This window comes from Rhinopithecus bieti, unplaced genomic scaffold (assembly GCF_001698545.2).
Source record: "Rhinopithecus bieti isolate Rb0 unplaced genomic scaffold, ASM169854v2 scaffold_3040, whole genome shotgun sequence".
NCBI lineage: Eukaryota > Metazoa > Chordata > Mammalia > Primates > Cercopithecidae > Rhinopithecus > Rhinopithecus bieti.
Genome location: NW_016804657.1, coordinates 6,817,281 through 6,839,197, shown reverse-complemented (window position 1 = coordinate 6,839,197; position 21,917 = coordinate 6,817,281). Strand labels below are relative to the sequence as shown.

At 43.8% G+C, this 21,917-nt stretch overlaps 1 protein-coding gene across 1 annotated transcript in view; it reads right to left on the bottom strand.

The window, feature by feature from the left end:
* The window catches only part of ATP1A1 (ATPase Na+/K+ transporting subunit alpha 1), a 31,769-nt gene extending 11,339 nt beyond the window's left edge, over positions 1–20,430 (bottom strand). The window contains exons 1-11 of the mRNA XM_017869807.1: positions 19,886–20,430; positions 9,319–9,429; positions 8,597–8,656; positions 5,960–6,163; positions 5,211–5,324; positions 4,676–4,810; positions 4,430–4,547; positions 3,749–4,017; positions 3,048–3,246; positions 2,583–2,692; positions 502–636 (exon numbers count right to left, since the gene is read on the bottom strand). Of these exons, the coding sequence (XP_017725296.1) occupies positions 502–636; positions 2,583–2,692; positions 3,048–3,246; positions 3,749–4,017; positions 4,430–4,547; positions 4,676–4,810; positions 5,211–5,324; positions 5,960–6,163; positions 8,597–8,656; positions 9,319–9,429; positions 19,886–19,897 (1,467 nt within the window). The 5' untranslated portion in view covers positions 19,898–20,430. The remainder of the gene's footprint in view (positions 1–501; positions 637–2,582; positions 2,693–3,047; positions 3,247–3,748; positions 4,018–4,429; positions 4,548–4,675; positions 4,811–5,210; positions 5,325–5,959; positions 6,164–8,596; positions 8,657–9,318; positions 9,430–19,885) is intronic.
* Between the last annotated feature and the right edge of the window lie 1,487 nt (positions 20,431–21,917).

The following is a 21,917-nucleotide window of genomic DNA, read 5'->3' as shown; positions in this document are numbered from 1 at the left end:
AAAATGGAACTTCATTTACTATTTAGTATTTGCTATAAAAGACCCAAGATCCCTTCTTTCTGAACTCTGAAGTATCTTATACCTGTAACATACTCTGACTGCTACAGAAAAAAAAAAAGAGCACTATGATGTATTCATAAATTCCTGACACTTGTTCACATTAAAAAATAATACATACAGAATTTCAGAACACAGGGATTGGGGCACACTTGTGCACACACACCTCCAGCACCCTCCCCACATGCCCACACCCACCCCACATGCCCACACCCACCCCAAACCAAAAGTATTCAAAAGGGCTCAACAGTGTTTTGCAAGAGCCTTCATTTATCCTGCTGATATTCAACTAAATTATGACATTCTATATGTAATCAAGGGTAAAATTTAAAGCTAAAGGTTATACAACTCCAAAGGGAGAATATTTCCTCTTCCTGCTCATGTACCTCCCCTCTTTGTCCCCCAGCTTGCCCTCGCCCTCCGTGTACCCATTGATCTTCAGACCTGGTACTTGTTGGTGGAGTTGAAGGGTATTTCGACGATTTTGGCGTATCTTTCTCTCATCTCCTTTACGGAACCACAGCACAGCTCTATGCACTTTAAGAGTGCTGACTCAGAGGCATCTCCTGCAACTGCCCGCTGTGAACAGAGACATCACCTGTAAATTATCTCCAAAAAATTTCACTGAGGCATCACTGAAAAACAGGAAAAATAACTCAAGACACATTCCAATCTTGTCAGAGGTAGCAAAGCACGGGCAAGAAGGAAGCAGCGGTGTTAAGTGGGACAGAAGTTCCTCTAGCCCAGACCACTGCTGTTCACAGTGCTTCAGACTCAAACCCAATGTTCTTCCCCGGCCCACAGTAGCTTCTAGTGAAAGAAGGGTGTGGGAAGGTGTCACCTTCCCTAGAAGAGGTATAACACACCCATCCAACCTACTGCAGTCTATTTCTGTCTTCCCCCGGCCTACTGAAAAGTCTCAAAGCCAATGCTATTCCCAACTACCTATTTCTGGTTACTTATCTGAAAATACCAAGTGAGAGACTAAACATTTATAGCACCTTTCATTACTGTAGAATTCATAAGAAAATGCTTAGGGTCTCAGGACTGGGGACAAACTGCTTGTGTCAAGGGCAAAGTAGAAGACTTTACATTCTAATCATAATTGCGCAAAATTAACTGGGCCTGAAGGATGTGAACTGAAAGCTATTACCAGCTCCAACAGTAATAAAATCGAAACATGTAACATTTTAGTCAAAGCCCATGCTTCAGGTGACACATATTATCTGTGATACATGATGACACACTTATATTTTGACATACTGAAAGCATTTTCAGTTGTAAACAACTTTTATATAGGTAAGCCTTTTAGAACTTTAACATGTAAGGCTGCATATGCAGATGAACAGATCAATGCTCAGAAGTATAGCAGCTCCACAGAGCAAGAAAGTTGGCTGGGTTGGAAAGAAACACAAAATAAGTGGGGGACATTTTAAATAAAAGCCAGCTATTTTAATAAAAGCAAAATAGGGCTGCTTCCCCCCCCCCCCCACTTTTAGTAATAATGCCATCAAGATGGCCCAACTCCAGAAATACTTGGAATACAGCTTCTGCTAGCTTTCTGGGGTTTTTTAATCAGGAAAGATTTGATACTTGTGGGACCTGATGCTCAAAGCCTAGAACATTTCCACTTTGAGGTAAAGAAAAACATGAAACACTTATCTCAAGTTTTATCCCCAAGATAAACAACATTATCCTCAAATCAACATCAATTCAATGCCAAGAAAATCTCCTTTGCAGAATAAATGAGCCCTGTCCTCACCACAGAAGGCATCTGAGTTACATCCAAGCCATATTACCTTTGGCAACTTAGTTTATACCCACAACTACTACAGGCAGCTTCACAGAGAATGTGGGACCAGAGAGCCTCACATAGCTTTCTTCTCCTATAGGACTTTGTACAATTCACGATGCTTCTGAGACTGCATCTTCACTTGGGCAGCACAGTAAAATCTCAATCATTTCAAACTGCATCAGAATTCCACAGGCTAAGGCTGGGCTTATTTTGGCCTGGAGCTTATTTTTACATCATTAGTAAACAAGCTAAGAACCAGTAAGATAAGATAAGCTGAGCTATTTCAGGAAAATAAATGGCTTAAAGGATTTACTGGAATCTACTGTATCCTAATATGCAAATACGATTATGGAGTCACTACAGCCCTCAGCTCTCACTGTCCACTAGGTTAGGTGATAACATGAACTCAGAGTAGTAAAAGCAGATGAATTAGGTTTTTCACCAATAAAGACTGTCTTCCATCTCTTCCCATCCCACTTTGGTCAGATTTTACTGCAGCTTCCCTTTTAATCAACTTATATGGAGCAGGGGGTCCTATAATACATCAGGATCTACAGGCAACACAATGTAAGTTACAGCAAAGTACTGCACAGACCACTCCAAGTGTTCTACAGTGAACAGTCACACAGACCACAAAGGTAATCTGCTACTTTTAACACTCAAATGGCAGTTCTCGTGTGCTGTCTACACCCCTCCAAAAGGCAACCCATTAGTTAACTTTTGAGCATACCTTAAGAATAGGTAGATTTTCCTGGTTAGCCTGAAACACTGCCCTGTTACAAAGACCTGCAATTCTGGACAGAGCAAGCCAGGTAGCTGAAGTCTTGTCAAAAGAGACACCTGATGGAGGCAAGAAAACACAACAGAACAATAATGCATTAACTTCAAAGGCTATGTTCTCATTTCTCCTATTAAAGTCCTATAGAAATTTGCAGTGATACATCTCATTTCCCAATTAATGAAACCAATCACATTTCAGGCATTTTTCAATCACATTTGTAGGGCAATTTAAAGTTTCTGCTAACATGCAAAAAATCAAAATCCCATACCCTTGACTCTTCACTAAATGATAAAAAGAAAGAAAGAAAAAGCTGTCATGAGCATTAAAAAAAAAATTTTTTTTTCATGCAATTTCTTAAAAGACAAAAAACCAAGTGGAGCAGGTGGCTGAGGTGTGTGGTAGCCCTGGCCTTACCACTCTGATTCTCTGTCGTATCAGCTTCATGGATTTGATTGTCAAACCACATGTGGGCCACTGTCATCCGGTTCTGAGTCAGAGTTCCAGTTTTATCCGAGCAGATGGTGGATGTGGACCCCAAAGTCTCCACAGCTTCTAAGTTCTTCACTAAGCAGTTTTTCCTCGCCATGCGTTTGGCGGTAAGTGTCAGACAGACCTAAAAAATATAAGGAAGATTATTACTTCACTCAATCAGGTTGGAATTCTACACAGATTCTTGCTATACCCTAATGTGGAAGAAATTTGTCTAAAATTAAATCTCTCCAACCTTCTTCTGAAGTCTGAAGAAATAGTAAGGGGAACCCATACATGAGGCTTCCCCTTCCTTCCAGAAAAGCAATCTATTAAGAAAAACAGTAACAGGATTCTACCCTATTCTATCCCCCTACTTGATCCCAAGTTCTTCTCCTTTCTCCACTGCACTGTTCTGGACCACATAATTTAAAAGCAAAATGTATGCTTTGGGGTTATCTTACGTATCAACAAATGCTGAGGTTTTCTCACCGTCAAAACTCACCATATGATGTGGCTCTCAAGAAAAACTGTATCAAACATCCAGAATAAAATATAAGCTGGCAATATCTTAGAGTAGGATAGCAGAAGAATGTAACGTTCATGCAAGCTGATCTGAGTCAGGGTGACCATCACCTGCCTCTTACCGTGACAGTGGCCAGCAAACCTTCCGGCACATTGGCAACGATGATACCGATGAGGAAGATGACAGCCTCAAGCCAGGTGTACTCAAGGATGAGAGAAAGGATGAAGAAAGACACACCCAGGAACACAGCCACACCCGTGATGATGTGGATAAAATGTTCAATTTCTGCAGCAATGGGGGTCTGGCCTCCTTCGAGCCCAGAAGCAAGTGTGGCAATTCTTCCCATCACAGTGCGATCCCCAGTGTAGACAACAATACCACGTGCGGTGCCTTAAAAAGAAGAGGAGGAGGAACTGTACCTAATTGTATCTAACCTGAAGGAAGCCACAGATTTTACACAATTACATAGCATGGCTAAAAAAGAAAAAGAGTTGACAAAAGCACACTTTTAAGGGCCAGACTTTTGGTTGTACATGCTGCTTGGCAAAGGGACTTCTCTCCATTAGCAGGACAGCAGCTCCAACAGCCATGCCAGACTGGTGTTGTTGACAGAAGAGGCAGGTGGAGGGAAGGGAAACTGCCGTAAGGTTTCCTCCCAGCTAGGAAAACACCTCTGCTCTGTGCTTGACACAAGTTGTCAGAAATGGAGCCAATAAAACAAGAGATTGTGCCTATGGTTTTGATTTTATTAATGCCCAAGAGAAATACCACACAGTGCTCAAAGTGCCAAAAAACGGCCTACCTTCAACACAATTGGTTGAAAAGAAGGCAATGTTCCTCGTCTCCAGGGGGTTTTCATTTGTGAAATCTGGAGACCTAGTCTGGGGTTCTGATTCACCAGTGAGTGAGGAGTTATCCACCTGTATGTGAGGAAAAGAAGAAAAATGTCATGTGAATACACCACCTTATCATGGGCTACTGTACTCCTCAAATCCAGCTGCCCAAACAGCAGAGCTAGCCATGAGGTTTGTTAAAATAAAACATCTACCTTGCAGCCATTTGCAGATATGATTCTGAGGTCAGCAGGAATTCGGTCTCCTCCTTTTACTTCCACCAGATCCCCAACCACAACATCCTCTGCATTTATGCTCATTTTCTCACCATTTCGAATCACAAGGGCTTGCTTTGGAAAGGAAACCATTTATACCGTTAGTATACCAACAAAGAGAAGGTAGTGTCCAAAACAAGAAAATTAAATTAAGAATGGTCTATAATCCTAATTACCTGAATACATAACAAAGATACTATTCACTTTTTTATTTACACAAGTTACAAAAGCTTCCTCACCAGTTTAAGAGATACTGCTGTAACAGTGTGCCTGTGTTCAGAGTTTACATTCAAAAGAAAGGCTACCACTTTTTGGGGTAGAAGGAAAACAGGTTGTTTTGGGGCGGAGTAGAAGACATCCATCTCTCTGATGGAGTCATGTAATATTTGGAAAACCTTAACTTCACACTAATTCACAGGCTGACACGCTTGGGGCTGTCAAGTCATCCACTGGGGAAGGACAAAGCATCTGGTACCTGAGGGACCATGTTTTTGAAGGATTCCATGATCTTTGAACTTTTAGCTTCTTGATAGTAGGAGAAGCAACCAGTTATGATGACAACGGCTGATAGCACCACACCCAGGTACAGCTGGAAGGGAAAAGACAAGTTAGGGCCCGTGGCTCTACACAAGAATTAGGGGCACTCAATTAATTTTTTGACTGAATAAAAAACAGATTTTTAATAGAGAAACCAAGATTTCAGAAATATAGAACTCATGTTTTCTTATTTATCCTTCTAAAGACCACATAGAAAGGGTCAGAAATGGAGTCAGTCACACCAACACTTGACCACTAACTGGACTTTTGGAAATGTTCTAGATGCATCAGTTTCTCCTGCTTTATAAAACAAAGATTGTTTTTCAACCAACTTGTGGATTTTGAAAAATGGCCACCAAGCATTTCTGGACAGGTGGATGTGCCAACATTAAAAGCTGTGCTCTGCCATCCAGTGGGTGGCGGCTGGGCCTGAGCAGAGCTGCCTGCTGACAGCAGCACATGCAGGTGGGCATCCCACTTGTAAAAGCATCTACAACGTGGGTGGTAGAGAGAGGAACTGGAAATGAAGGAAGAATGGATGGGCCTCGAAGGCAACAGCTGCTGACACTATTCCTCAGTGTTCATAACCATTAAGTAAAGAGTGGTAATTGAGAATAAGTGGGAGACAAAGACGGAGAAGATATCTGATGTGTACTACAAATCCATGTGCTGAATTACAGAACTCACATTATCATTTTGAGGTTCCTCTTCTGTAGCAGCTTGGATGCTATAAGCCAAGAAACAAAGAATCGCTCCAATCCACAGTAACATTGAGAACCCCCCAAAGAGCTGCCGACAAAACTTGATCCATTCAGGAGTAGTGGGAGGGGGAGTGAGGGCGTTGGGACCATCTCGCGCCAGGATCTCAGCTGCACGAGCAGATGTTAATCCCTGAGAAGCAGTGGAATATAAATAAGGCAAACTGTACCAGCACTTACAAGCCAACATACCTATCTGATAGCTGGATAGCTGCAATAAGGATTTAAGGAAGAAACAAAATGTCCCAAGCTAGAGAACCAAGGTAAAACCTAGCAAATTCCTCCATGAATAATTCTGCTGATGAGCCAGGCTCCAAAGGGTTCAGGCAAACAATATGCCCACGTTTCCCAAGGAACCCGTAACACCCAGATTAAAACTCTTTAAATTGATCCATCAATAAATCTGAATCCAGCCTGGTTTCTTCTAAGTTTTAGATCAAGGGATTAATGCCAATTGCATTTCTGACAAAAAGGTATCCATTTTCACAAATCCATTCAGTTTTGCAAATTAACAGCTTTGAGTTTTCTATGTATTGATTCTGTGGGGAGGGGGAAAAACCCCTCTACAAACTTCAAAAGAGAAAAAACTTCCTGTAGAAATCCGTTGGGTTAGCAGCCAAGTTTTAAATATACAGCTTGATTCTTTGCTTGTCTGGCAGGCAAGGGCTCACCTCCATGTGCATTTTAGCCAACTCCCAATAAACCTGTTGACTGAAAAGTACTCACTGGAAAAATCCACTCTACCAAAGCCTGCTATTTTTCTAATGGGTCTTAAACCCAAGATTCACTGATAGCAGGCAATTATATATAAGCTCTCATTAAAAGAGGAAAATATGATCACTTTTATACTCTCAAAATATCAAGTCAAAAAAATAAAATATTTTTGTCTAAAGAATCTATTTCTGTATTTTGTGCTCATGTTACCAAACATTTGAGTGCTATCTACATGCCAGGAACTGAATTCAGTGTTTTAATTAACTTGTTTAATTCTCATGACAATCCTTTTTAAGGCATTATTAACCTCATTTTACAAGTAAGGAAATAGACCCACAGCATTTGAGTAATGGGCATAGGTCGGAGACAGCACACTTCATTAAGACTCTAATAAAAACTTAAGTGAGATGTGAAGTGGCTATAGAGACTGCCTGGCACACAGTGAGCAGAGTCACTGTTGGCATGTTGTTCTGAATCAAGTCGAGGCCTCCTCTTGGAGCTTAAAGTGCCTGTGTCAAGAAAAACGCTCTCAAACCATGTTCTTCTCTACTCTTTCTTTTTTCTTTTTCTTTTTTTTTTTTTTGAGACAGAGTTCCACTCTTGTTGTCCAGGCTGGAGTGCAATGGTGCAACCTCGGCTCACTGCAACCTCCACCTCCCAGGTGTAAGCAGTTCTCCTGCCTCAGCCTCCCGAGTAGCTGGGATTACAGGCACACACCACCACACCCGGCTAATTTTGTATTTTTAGTAGAGACGGGGTTTCTCTATGTTGGTCAGGCTGGTCTCAAACTCCTGACCTCAGGTGATCCACCAGCCTTGGCCTCCCAAAGTGCTGAAATTACAGGAATGAGCCACCGCACCCGGCCTCTTCTCTACTCTTACACCACAACAATCAACACAGAAGATGACTTCTGTGACCAAAGGTGTGGCAGTTTCTCCCCACCACCAAGATTTCCTCCAGTTCAATTCCAACACTATCTACCTGGAAAATCAGAAAGGTGGAACAAGATTAGCATCCTGCCTTGTGGCAGGTGAAAGGAGGGCAGGAAAGAGATCCTGTTTCTTGAAGCCTGACACTGAGGTCTAACACACCCAACATTATAACAAAAGACTGTAATAAGGGCTAAGGGAGTTATGAACCAGGAACTGTGGACAAAAAACAATATATATCAGTAAGGCTCTTGATGCCTTACTGAAAAAATACTACATATTGGCTTGCTATTCAAGTTATTCCCAGACTTTTCAGTGATTATCTGGAAATAAGACACGCCTAGACTATTTACTTTTATAACATTTGTTACACATTTAATGTCAAAATCCTCTAGATAACAAGGATACATAACGCGTATTTTATGAAAAGGTTTCTTTAAATTTTGTACAAAACAATTTACAAATAAATGATGGAATAACTAAACAAATGATAGTATAACCATAACACACTACAATGGACTAGCTGGGAAAAGTACAAAAATGTGAACTGTTGAAGATTCAACTAGGTGAAATATTCAACTGAATTTAACAAATGTAGAAAAATAAAGGGAAAATTTATCATCAAAAGGTCAAGGCATAAGCATGGCTTTGAAGCCAACTGCAAGTCCTGGTGTTCCCCCTTACTGGCTCTCAACTACTATAAAATAGGGAGAAGAAAATAACATCCACTTTCAAAAAGTTTCAGAGAAAAGAAACAGTAGCATACAAAAGCCCAAGCTCTGTGCATGGCACATGGTAGATACGCAGATGGTGTCTGTCGTTTTCTTACTAGAGCCCCTGAGGTTAGACCTGTATGTAATACAGGGGAAAGTACAATACGGAAAACTAGGATTTTGTACAACAGCCTTCAAACAAGAACATACCCGGCTCAAGTCTGTTCCATATTTACGATGAAGTTCATCAAGGCTAAGTTTATGATCATCCTAAGGGAAAAATAACAGAAACAAAGAAAATAAACAGGGTAGTATAAAAAAATGACAAAAAAATAGCATTACTCATTACTATAATTAAGCTTATTAAATGAAGTGCAGATGTTTTCTTCAGTGCAGAAGTTGGTACGCTTTCACCATCGCTTCGTGGCTTCACAACCACACAGCTATCATTGACAGCTCTTCACTGGAGAATGGCTGAAGCTGAGTGACGGTCGCCCATTACTACTTGCCGCAACACTTCAGAGAAACCCAGCAGCTCTCAGGATTCTAGTAAAACCTTATCTGCCTTCTCTGATGACCAGGTCAATTCTAGACAGGTTAAGTAGATGGAAGCTTCCATAGCCTGGAGAGGCTGAATTTCCCAATGTTTGATATAATACAGAGAAAAGCAAAGACTCATGATATCAACCTAAGTTCCTTCTGTTGATCTGTGGTTATGCCAGAGTGACTGCATTAACTTTTCCTACCCTCTAACAGCTTTTAAAAAGAAAATGTTCAATATTAACCTCTACGACAAGATGAGATCTGTACAGCTGCTATGATCTCTTTTAATATAAAGCAGTTCTTTGACTGAAGAATACAGTGAGGTCTGGGGGATTAAAAATCATGGATTTTTAATAAGGATGGAATACAATATTCCTCCTAGTACTTACCATAGAAACTTCTTTCTTCAGTTCATCCATGTCCCTGTCTTTTTTGCCCTTTTTGCCCTTTTTATCACCTTGTTCTGAAACAGCTGCAGGCTCATACTTATCACGTCCAACCTGTAGGAGAAGATGGGAAAAGTAAGGCTATGAATTATGACCTCATCTGAAACTGAAAATTCTGGAGCAGGGGATTTTGGTAGTTTTTAAGGTAGTCATAATTTGGAATAGTCATTAAGATAATAGTCAAGAAAATGTATGCCCGTATATTGCATACTACATAAGCAAAGCAATCTACTATTAATACATTGGCTCAAGATACATTCTCTCCGTCCAAGAGCATTAAGACCAGTGGGAAACTCTTAACACCTCTGAAGCCACCGGTAGGCTTCAGAATGGCCCTGCCAGCGCCACTTCCATTTGGGGTTAATCAGATTTTTGCTATCAAAATCCCTATTCTGCAGCCTTCCATCTTCCCTACTGAAAGAATGAAACTAACTTTACATTATTAATTTAGAGTGCAATATTGTGCTTATGAGTGCTTATGAGTCCACATTCTCAATCAGACAGGCTTGAGTTAAAATCCTGGGCTTTACCACTTACCAGCAATGTATCCTTAGTCAAGTTACTAACGCCTACATTTCAATTTCCTCTTCCATAGCGTGGAGATAAAGAATACTGCCAACCTCACTTTGTGTTTTTAAGGATTAAATGATACAATACATCTAAATGCTAGTACTTTTATGTTATTTATATTCTTTGCTTTGCAAATACATTATTACATATCAAATTTAAGTATCTTTAGTGCTCACATAAGAACACTCACCTTTACCAGCTTCTCCTATTAAAAAGTCAGCCTAAGACTCCTTAAAATTCTTTGCATAAGAGATTAAAAAAAAAGGAAGCCCCCACCCCATTCTGTAGCCTGAAAATAAAACCTCCAAATGAAAGTCTCTGGAAATGTTTTGACATAAGCAGGATGTAGGAAAAGTGTGTGCATTATCACATAATTCACAGGATCCACCTACGCCTCTCGAAAACTGGAACAATTTTTAAAGAAAATGTTGATTCTATAGTTTAAATTTAGATTGTTCCACTCCCCCACCCCTGTTGAAAATCCTTGAGCTTATCTACACAAAGCCTGAACTTGGTGCTCCAAAGCTCAGAGGAGCAGAAGAGCCCCTTGTTCCAGACACCTCCCCCTGAAGCAGCCTCCCACAACTACAACTTAAGGCCAAAAAGTAGACATTAGCAGTTTTCTTAAAATGCATGACATATGGTGTTATTACTATTATTTTGTGGTTCTTCCTTACTCATTTCTAACTTTCCTAAGTGCATTACCAGCTACGAAAGCAATAATTAGTAACTCGTGTCCAGACTGTAATTTTATTGTGCTGAAATGAAAAAAGAAAATCAAAAAGTATATGTGTGTTTCAGTCATAACGAATACAGTTGCAAATAAAAGACAGTGTTCACTTAAATTTAAAAATAGGCTCTTAAGACTCCAAGGAGAAATCCTTCTCCAAATTCACTGGTGTGGCCCCCATGTAGAGACATATTATTTACCTTTTTAACTTCTGTGGTCACGTGTGCAGCACTACTTGACTAATAACTTCTTCCAACTGGGTGGGTTCTTTAGTTTCTATCTTATCTATTAATGAAGCAGGTCTAAAGATAGTCAACATTCTTGACATTCTCTCCATTATGGAGCAACCACATTTGTTGGTGCCTCTTTCAGTACAGCTCTTGGTGCCAGAGTTTAAATGCAAAATAGTAACACATACAAATGGACAAATAACACAAAAAGGAAAAGGCAAGTCATCTACCAGAAAGGAACCACAGCTAAAGTAGTATTTCCCTCATACCTTTAATGAGAAAGCACAACACTTAAAAAACCATTTTAAAGACATTGACTAAGGATCTCTGAAAGATTTATGTGACCACTCTGTATTGATTTCCTTTTTTTTGGGGGGGGGGGGGATGGAGTCTCACTCTGTCGCCCAGGCTAGAGTGCAGTGGCACGATCTTAGCTCACTGCAACCTCTGCCCATGGGTTCAAGCAATTCCCTGCCTCAGCCTCCTGAGTAGCTGGGATTACAGGCTCTCACCACCATGCCTGGGTAATTTTTGTATTTTAGTAGAGGCGGGGTTCACCATCTTGGCCAGGCTGGTCTTGAACTCCTGACCTCGTGATCCACCCGCCTTGGTCTCCCTAAGTGCTGGGATTACAGGCGTGATCCACACCGCCCAGCCTGTATTGATTTTTAAAATACAGCTCACAGATGCTCTCTGAGCAAGATGAATATCATTGAAATATATTTCAATAAATGAAATAGTTATAACCCCTCAACTTCATCATCTGGATGCTTTGCTTATTCTCAGACTTCCAATATCTTCCACTCCACAAGAGAGAGGATTACTAGAGCAGCTAGGCTTTGAACACGTTCCAAGGTTTTACCCCCACTTACAAAATAAATGTCTTGCCCATAGCTTCACCACTATCAATGCTAAAGTTAGTTGGGAATCTAGATTCCCTGATAACTCTCCCTTTTCTTTATCCATTCATGCTAGGTAAGGCAAAGTTTTAAATGAGGCCATTTGTGGGTGAGACATGGTAAGTATTAACAAGTGAAACTGCTTTTCCTTCAAAATTTTAGTTTTTTCACTAGGCAATGTGTGTCTAGAAGAACCAGGCAGCTTATACAATTTAGTTCTTCTCCACAAGTAAAATAATAACTTAATATTAGCTTACCCTGGTGGGAACCAAATATTACTTAAGTCCCTATCAGTCTCAATTACCACAGTCTCAAAGCTGCAAAAATTCAGAGTCAGGGAGTACACACTGGGTGAGATGAACAGTGGTAGAATCAGGGCAATGTTTCCTTATTTTTTAAGGCATTTGGGAAAAACAAAGGTCATGGGAAGGGTGAATGATAAATCAACTAAAGTGACCTTCCTGCTCATCTGGGCATTGGGCACACACTTCTACTTTTTCAGTTAGAAAGTTCAGGTCACTTCCACCCTCCCAGAGGACTGGGAGTGATTAATCCTCACTCTCACCATGTTCCATGTAAGGGCACCCCCACCGCTTTGAGCATCTCTGAGGAAAGGTACAATGGAAACTCAATGGATTACACCATTCTCTAAAGGGCCACTCATAAAAATGAAGTTGGGTTATGGTTTTTTTCCCCCTCTTCCATTCTAATTTAGGAAGTGGAAAGTCACAGCAAGGGCAGGGGTTTACCCACGGTGACACAGCTTAGCACAGCGTCATCATTTCATCCTGTGCTTCCCATGGATTCTATCCTCTCAAAGATTAACTAAGCATTTTGCTATTTGATCTGGGTAGAGGGAAAAGGTGCCCAAGAGACAAGAAGATAAAATTCTTGACAGGAGGAACCAAGGTTAAAACATGTAACAAGGTTCACTCACTTAAAAACATATACCGAATCCTCACAGTCCTCACAATGAGTGAGACATCCCCAAGACCTGCTAGAGCTAAAGATGTTGCTTCCTCTTTTTTGGCAGTTAGTCATTTAATAGGGACAGGGTTGGGGATAGATGACAGATGCAGAAATTATCCCAAAATAAGCAGGAGCTTCCATCCCAGAGGTGTATCGCTTGAGGTCTGTATAAGCTACAGCCACCACCAAAGGCCTTCATACCCATCCCAAACACCAGCCTCCAACAGGGCAGGATGTGAAGGCTTTCTCAACCTGGATTTTCCCCACCATATCAGCACAATGTCCCGTGGCCAGCAGGGAGCTCAGACTTCTTCAGACTTCTGAAATTCCTGCTGAAAAAGTCTAGAGGGTACTTGAAAGTTCAAGACCACCCCCCCCCAATCCCTTCAGACAAGTCTGCTAATGGTGTTGAGTCTGCCAATTTATTCTAGTGTTGCCACATGCTGGCTACATGACCTTTGCCTGTCAGCCTCAGTTTCCTCATCCCTAAAATTGGAGTAATACTTGGTATAACTATTAAAGAACCTAAAGAAGGCATTTTCATAGTCTGATTAGTCAAGAAACCATCAACTCTGAAAAATAAAACACCTAAAAACTGGACTATTTCCAAAGCTCACAAACAAAAGCTTTTGACTGGCAAGAAGGGCCAGGACAGCAAAAGGAAGTGCCCCAAATGCAGCCCATTTCAGAGTTGCCAAGAAGACTGTAGAAACGGCACCTCTGGACACGATGTGGCAAATACCACTTTAGCAGGGAAGCTGTGTGATGGACTCTGACCCTGCTGGTTCCCTAGAGGCTGCCAAGTCTGGGCTACCCTTAATATAAAAGGTATGGGGGAGGGGTGCTTTCTTTTCCTGGACGATACATTTTTAAATCATCCAACACCATTGTGTATGTAAAAGTATTCTCAAAGCACTACACAAAGGCTATTATTATAACTTGGTCTTAATTAACATATACATTACTGCCATTTTTCACTTTCTACAAAAATTCTTTTCAAACTATTGAAAAAAAACTCCTTTGGCATTATTTTTCATTTGGTCTTATCAGTGAAAACTTAAAGAAAATAACAGTCAAAAAAATGATCTGGCCCAGTTTATTACATCTCCATTTGCTCCTAAATGACTAAGTAGTTTAGTTTATGTGCAAGGAATTGTGTAGCCAGGGAGTGGAGGGCTAAGGGATGGCCGGGGTTGAGGGAGGACACTGTCATAGTACCATGGCTGCTATCCAGTCCCAGCAGCAGCACATCACTGCAGGAGCAGCAGTTCTCTGCAGAGGAAGAGGAGGTGAGCCTGAGGGGCCACCATGCCTTTATATTCCTTCTCTTGCCCACCCAAATAAGCATGCTGAGAATATAATTTACCAAGGCCAAAGCAGTAGGTCCCTTTGTGAACCCAGTTTAGTATATCCAAACTTGGGCAGCCCATCAGCCAGCAAGGGTCAAAGAACAGCGACAGATCTAGCCAGCAAGTTCCCTTAACCCAAAAGAAAATGACTTGACCTTCCTCCCCAATCTGCCAGCATGTCAATTCTTAATGAGCCTGACAGCCTACCCTACCTGCAGTAGTATACATCCATGATCATTCAAAAAATAAAAATTCTAAAAGGTGTAAAGAATCAGTGCAGTTTAGACATACTTTTGTTTTTACAGTTATTAAGAATCAGAAAAAAACTTCAGTTTCTTCAATGGAATATTCTACCTCTACATTAGGCACATGGGTTATGAAAGGTTAAAACTTTCTGCTTATTCCTTAACTCTCCCTATTTGCTGACCACCTTACCTCCTTTTTTCATTTTACCAGAGTGCTCTGGTTTGAGACAACTGATTAATAATCGGCATATGCGTTATGAGAGGACCAGAACAATTCCCAGTAAGTCCTGATCACTCCTCAATTAGTACCCTGAAGCTTAGGCTAGGAAGGAAAATGACTGCCAGGCTGTCCAAGGCCCTAAAGAAATGTCACATGAATTGAAATAATAAAACAAATATGGTGCCATGGAAACATCACATGGAAGATAAAAGAAACACACAAGAGGATAACCCCCCCAAAGTGCATTAGGGACCTGCCCCTACCTGGCAACATACTAGAAAGAGAAATCACAGCTCACTGATCCACACAGCAAGGCCCACTGAGTCACAAAATCTTACACTGATTATCAGGCCCCCAAACAATACAAGTCCCAAGGACAAAGCACAAGCTACCATGAATCAACTTATCACATCACCGAGACAGCCAATAGTCATTACTAAATAGGGTTTGAATAAAACCAGAAAGAGATCACGTGCAGATATATTTCAACATAAGTCACAAAGGAACTAGTGAGTGAGGTCTAAAACCAGATAAAGAGATTCACTGTAAAGTCACAAAGGAACTAAGGAATGAGGTCTATTGGTTTGAAAAATCCCTTTGCTCAGGACCCAAATAAAAACCAAACCAAAGAGAAAGTATAGGGTGAAGGGTACTTCTTTCCTAACACAATCTGCCATCCGAAACACCAAATAAATACGAAGAACTTCTTGTGGATTCCTGACAACAGATTTCAGCACAACTAATGAGGTGAGTCATATGCAAAGAACAGTCTCTCTCTGACTCCAGCCAAAGAATACACACTTCCTCTCATACACTCAATTCATAGCAACGTGAGAAAGTTCAGACCTGACTAGGTTCCATATCCTTCCTCCAAAATATATAAATGAAGGAGAGTTTTAAAAATGAGTGAGTAGGTTTTACAGTTCTCTCTACTGCACATTATCATGTACTAGACATGTACTTTCAGTGTAATCTAGAATTGGACAGCTCTGGCAGGGATGGGAAACATTTTGCCTGGTGTTTTGTCGTCCAAACCCAGCCACTCTGATTACTGTGAGCCCATCTGATCTGACACTCGGGTTTCTTCTTCTAGCCTGTTGGCTGGCAGAGAGCCCTGGGCAGCTAGAAGAAGTCAGCACAGCACAAATGTTCAGGCTCCCTCTCATCACAGAAGGCCGAAAAGCCCATTTTATTTTGCAAGACTTGGAAAATGTAAAAATGATCATCAACTGCAAACAAAGTCCTTCACCTGAAAAGTGAAAGTAGACAGAAAGATGCTATTAAACAAGAGATTTGCTTGTTTAGCAAAGATAACAGTTGCAGTAATGTCAACCGACCCCTCTACTTGACTTTCCTATGAAGGGCAATTAACATTATTTCCCATTATTTTCAAATCTTAGTATGTTCTCATGGTGAAGGAAAAAACTGCTCTCTAATTTTGAAAGGGTTAATGACTTACTGACGAACAGTAAACCCAGTCTGTAAAGATTTGATCTTCTCTTGGCTCTAATTACTGTACCTATGTAAGCCCAATAACAATAGCCACAACTCAGGCTGGCACGGCACTCCTTCCATAAACATAACATAGATTACTTCACTTGATCCCCAGGATGAGCATTCTATCCAAGAGCCAGATGAGAAACCGAAGCTTCGGGACTTTTATTTTATTTTTTAAACCTGTTTGTTTTTGAGTGAAGAAACTAATTTTACTTTACCATACAAAATCCTTCAAAGCTATTTCAGTTAAAGCCTTTCTTATTCTTAAGTTTAGATATATTTAAAAGAACATAGCCTGATTTGAATAGAAAGTCACTTATCTGTTCATGTGTTGCTAAAATAATCAGAAAACAATGACTGAGGGTACTGGAATGGAGCATGGATGAATGCCAAGTCTATTGTGCTATACAATGTTGAATTCACTTTTATTTTTAAATGCAATTTAGGAATAACGTTCCCAGAAATCCGTATATTTTAAGTGTTAGCCCTCATCTGGACAAACATCTAACTGGATTTTTAAAGTCATCTTTTTTTTTTTGGTTTCTTTTTTTTGGGCTCTCAGGTTTACCACTCTCTCCCCATCTTCCCAGGTTTAGGAGGCAGGCCTCCCCCTTTCTTACCCTCCCACCTGCAGGTGAGTCACTAGAGTGAGTGTTACAAGCTTATTGGCAGGGAACACTACAAATTAACAAACAGTAAGTTACCAAAAGGGGATACACCCTTATAAAAGGGTACAGAAAGAACCCAAGAAGCAGGGAACTGTTACACACTGAACAACTGATAGGCAAAGGGTGAGGCACAAGTGCTCTCTCCACCCCCCAGCTCTAAGCACTAGTTCTTCCTGTAACTGCTCCACTAGCTCCCAGCCAGGCCCGGGCAACTTTCCACTCTGAGGCCTCTGCCTTACCATGCTTTAAGTCTAAAGTACTAGCTTTATAGCAGCCAGAGGAGCTTTAGTCACACTTTCAAGCTGAGCTCCAAAAGGGCAGCTGATAACATTACCATACAACCAGGATTTCTGCTGACATGTGCATCCCCCACTGCCACCTTCACCGGAACCTTTTTTCCCTGCCCCTCCTTAAATCACTACTCATAAGCTATGATTTATCTTTTAGGTAACTAATATTCAAACTAAATCCAGAATGTAGTGAAGGACTTGGTGAGACCCTCTCTCCTCATCTTTTACACACTTGAGAAAATAAACTTTCCCACATTTCTCAACAGTTATGGTGTGTACCTTTGGTGAGTGAAACAGTTGCGGGTGGTAGGCCTAGTTGAAGGTTTAAGCCGAGTCATTGGCAATAAAACCCAGTAAGAAAAAAAGGGACAAAATCCTATTTCATCCAGGAATGATTCAGCAAGAGCTGTTCTTTCATTTTCTTACCAAATGCTTACGAACTAGACTTTTAAGGACATATAAAACCACCTGAAATATCATCAAAAGCTAGGCCACAAAGGGTACTGAGGAGACGAGGGGAAGAAATTTACAATGACCTTAAAAATTAGCTGCCGGCACAGGCTTCCTGGTTAACCAATTATCAGCAAGGCTTTAGTCACCACTCCACCCACATTTTAATCCCCATGTGGAAAAATCCCAACATGAAATATTCTTCTGAACATTTGGACGATCACAATAAGTCACTGAGGACAAACACACGGACAAACACACAAGTAAACTAATGTTCAATGTATCAGAATGCTCAAAACGCTAACTACCACCCAGCAGCCAAGCAGCTCATTATCCCAGTGTTCGCAGCTGTAATTTAATCTTGTGTTTGCTAGCCACTATACATTTTGTTGTAAGACATCTGGGTTTAAGCTCTACTAACTGTTCAGGTGGGTTACTACCGCATCACTACTGTGCATGTGTGCCTGTGTGTGGTTAGAAAAAAAGATATCCAGATACATGGACATAACTTAGTTGCCCAAACCATCTCCGTGGCCTATTAATTCAACATTACAAATACCCCAGTTTCATCTGAAGAATAAGTTTTGAGTTCTGTATAAAGAACTCAATGTTAAAGAGTAAATGTATGTTCAGGCTTGAGGCCACAGGCTGTTCAAGAATCAGGGACGCCTGGTCTGTCACTAGTTAACCGTTTGACCTTGAGCAAGTCACTTCACCTTCCTAGGCCTGGGGCACACATCTGTGATCTCTAACCCCCCCCCCACAAATTAGCTCAGGAAGTAAACTTTTTTCTTTTCTTTTTCTTTTTTTTAAGGGAGGAGAGACAAACAATGAGCTTTAAAGTGCTTGTTTACAGAAATGACCAAGGGTTTGATGGTGTGGTAAAAGCACAGGCCACTAACCCAGTCTCCATCAGGGGAATGGAGACGCCCTGCACTCCGCTCTGCTCTCTGATGCCACTTGACCTGGACCGGCCCTCCACGCTGTATGCTTTTAAAAGTGAGGCGAGTTGTGCATTTCCACTTGTGCCTGCTCTCCCCACCAGGTCCAAGCCTTTCAATTATCTCCTTCAAAACTCATTTAGAGTCCCAAAGGAGTGTAGCCTCCCTCTGCTCCTGTCACTCTGTCTACACCCAGAAGCCTCAGGACCTTCAAAAGACCTACTCAGTGTCTGCACCGTGCTAAACCCTGGAGGCAACGGAGTGTATTCTCCCATTTGTATTCTCTTGACATGGTCACTTTCACCCCATGAATTCCGAGGTTACTTTATGTAAATTTTTCTCAACTGGACCCAGTCTCCTGCAGTAGCTACGGGTAATCAAGTCTTCACTTCAGAAATGCAGGAAAGGGGCGTTGTGATGATATTCCCATCACGCTCCGCGCCGCTCTCCAGCCCCAAGACCCCTAGTTTCCTTCAGGAACCGCCCTTTGGTGCTTCCGCGACGCTGGAAACTGGCAGAGCATTCCTATTACCGCTTGCCTGCAGCCTCAGTCCTTTTTCGGGTTTATTGTACCCTGAGGCCCTGATGGGTCTGCCTATCCTTCAGGGCTCGTCCCTTCAAAACAAATCTGCACGCCTCTCCCCACCGTCGGATGACAACTCCAGTTGCCATCAGTGCATCCTGTGTTTACGGAAAGTGGCCTAATAAAACCCTCAAAAGTATACCTTAAAGGCCATCTTAGGGCAGTGAAGACACACCCTTTCTGGCACCAGCCCGCCCAGCCGGCTCCGCACTCAGGAGAAGCCAGTTTTTTCCTTGGGGGAGGGCGGCCGCCTCTGCGCGGAGCCAGCTAAGCCCCAGCGCCTCCAGGAGAAGGAGCCCCGAACCCGAAGGCTGCCCCCGCCGGCGCCGGGGCCGCGGCGGGAACGGAGGCCCGGGAGGGGCCCCGGCGGAGCGCCCCAGGGGAAGGGGAGGAGCGCGCCTTTCCTCAGGGCACGGAGGGCGGAGGGAAAAGGAAGCAGAGAGAAGGAGGTGACGGCGGGCGCAGGGAGGGGAGCCGGGCTCAGGGATGCCGGCTCGGTCCCGAGGCCGCCCCGCTGCAGCTCGCCCCCCTCCTCCCGGCCCCGCGGCTTCCCAAGCACCGCCTCTCCGAGCCCCCGGCCCGCTCGGCTTCGGGGGCGCGCAGCCCCCGCCCGGGTCCGCTCACCCGCCGCCGAGCAATGCTGCGCTCCAGCCCCTCGGCGCTCCCTTCGCCCGCCCCCCGTTACTGCGCTCCCTCCATTTCCAAAGTGCGTCGTCTTTTAACCCGCGCGGCTTTACCAGCCCACTCCACTCCGCGCCGCGCCGCTTCCTCCTCCGCCACCTCCCGCTGGCGGCGGTCGCCCTCCCCACTTCCTCCTCTTCCCCTCGAGGACTCCCCGCGCCCCCTCTTCGGGCTCGCCGGACACTCACCCCCTTCCCCATGGTGGCGGTGCTCGGTGCCCGGCGCCGGGTCCTGTCGCTGGAGAATCAGAGAGAAAAGCAGAGAGCAGCTCCCGGCCGAGCGAGCGGGGCCGGGGGAGCAGAGTGGAGGGAGCTAGGGCTGCCGCGGGGCGGGAGGGAGGGAGGGCGGCCGGCGGCTCGGGCCGATGCCGCCGCCGCTGTTGCTGCCGCCGCCGGGGCTGCTACCGCTGCTGCTGCCACGTGTCCGCCTCCTCCCGCCGCTGCTCTGCGCCCCAGACCCCGCCGCAGCTCCAGCCCGCGCCTCCTCCTCACTTCCTAAAATATGCAACCTGCGTGCTGGCCCCGCCCACGCCGCGAAACGTCACCGTTACCGGAGCAACCTGACACCGGCAGCGGGCCTGGCTCCGCCCCTCACCAAACCCCGCCCACGGGCCCGGACAGCGCCTGCTGCGGCCAGTCCCGGCTCCCGGCAGGAAGGCGCCCGGGCCTGGGACGAGCGTGTCCACCGTGTCCCGGGAGGGCTGCGGGGCGCTCCTGCTGGCTGAGTAGCAGGGACTCGGCGGCATTGGCCCTCCCACGCCCCTCCTCCCGCCGCCCTGCATGACCCGCCTGCTATGTAGGGCCCAGGAGGTCCGCAGTGGGTGCGATACGGTCTCCGAACTGAGCTCCCCCAGTCGCCGCCGACCCGGCACCAGAAGCCTTGAGCGGAACGGCTTTTCCAGCGCTTCGGGGATCTCCTCTGGGACTCAGGGATGCTGAAGGGGGCTGGCGCTCGGGTGTGATTGCAGCCAGGCTGACTGAGGGACTCCGCCCCTCTGTGGAATCCAGGCCTCGCGCCCACCTGCGGATGGCCTCCCTAGGCGCTTGGTGCTCTCTGAGTGCCTCCTCTGACTTGGGGTCCTCTTTATCCACTTCCGGCTCCGTCATAGCTGGGATGGATCTGAACTGGCATGGCCAGAAGTTTCAAGCGCCCTCCTCCCACCACCTCTCTTTCTTCAAGATTCCAAAATGAGAATCCAAAGGGCGACCAGCGAATTCATTCACGCTATTGTGTCAATGTAACCTGCTTGTCCAGTTTGGGGATTCTCTTTTAGGGAAGAAAACCTGAAACCCAAAGGAATGCATATCTTTAGCTAGAGGAGCTAAATCAAGGGGTAGGCGTTTGAGGACTTGCCAGGTGCCTCTCCACGACTCCACCTGTCAGGGCAGCATCTCCAGCACAGCCTTGGGATCTCTGGTGGGGGGACAGGAAACTACCCCTCTCCCCGGATATCCCTGGTTCCACTGCACTTTGGGGCTTCTCTGTCATTATAGCTTTTGCTTCTTAGCAAGAGGCTGCAATGGCTGAAGTTCTCCAACATTTTAAAAAACAAAGTATTATTAACAAGATTTGCAGGAAGTCAAGTATTCTGAGAAAGGCCAGGATATTGACTTTCTAAGCAAAGGTTCCTAAGTTAAAGCCAATTCTATCATCTTCAAGTATTCATGTAGCATGAACAAACAAGGATATGACGCTGGAAAAAATGGGGAAGGAAGGAAAGAAAGGAAAAACTAGAAACTGTGTTGTCAGTTACATCATTAGGGTAATTCTCATCCCTTCTTAGAAGACAGTTTCTTACTGGAGTCTGTTCTTCCTCAAGAATGTATTTTTAAGGGTTGATGTCTCCTACAGTGATCTAGAGACTTGGTTCAATCGTTCCAGGCCATGGAGAGCAGAGGAATTGTAAATAGAATTCAAAACCCTGACTGCCTAGAGAAGAGCCCCCAAATTCAGAACAGAATTCCCTAGGCTGTTAATTCAACAGAGGGTTACAGAGTGTTCAGGGATCCACCTCTAAGCTTCTAGAAAATGCTTTCTTTACATGCTCGGAAATATAACTGATAGCCTCAGTTACTCTACTTTGTAAGATGCTTTTGCTTGCTAAAGATAGCTTCTTTAAGATTAATTACTCCTGGGCTGGGCTCTGTGGCTCACGCCTGTAATCCCAGCACTTTGGGAGGCTGAAGCGGGCAGATCATGAGGTCAGGAGATCAAGACCAT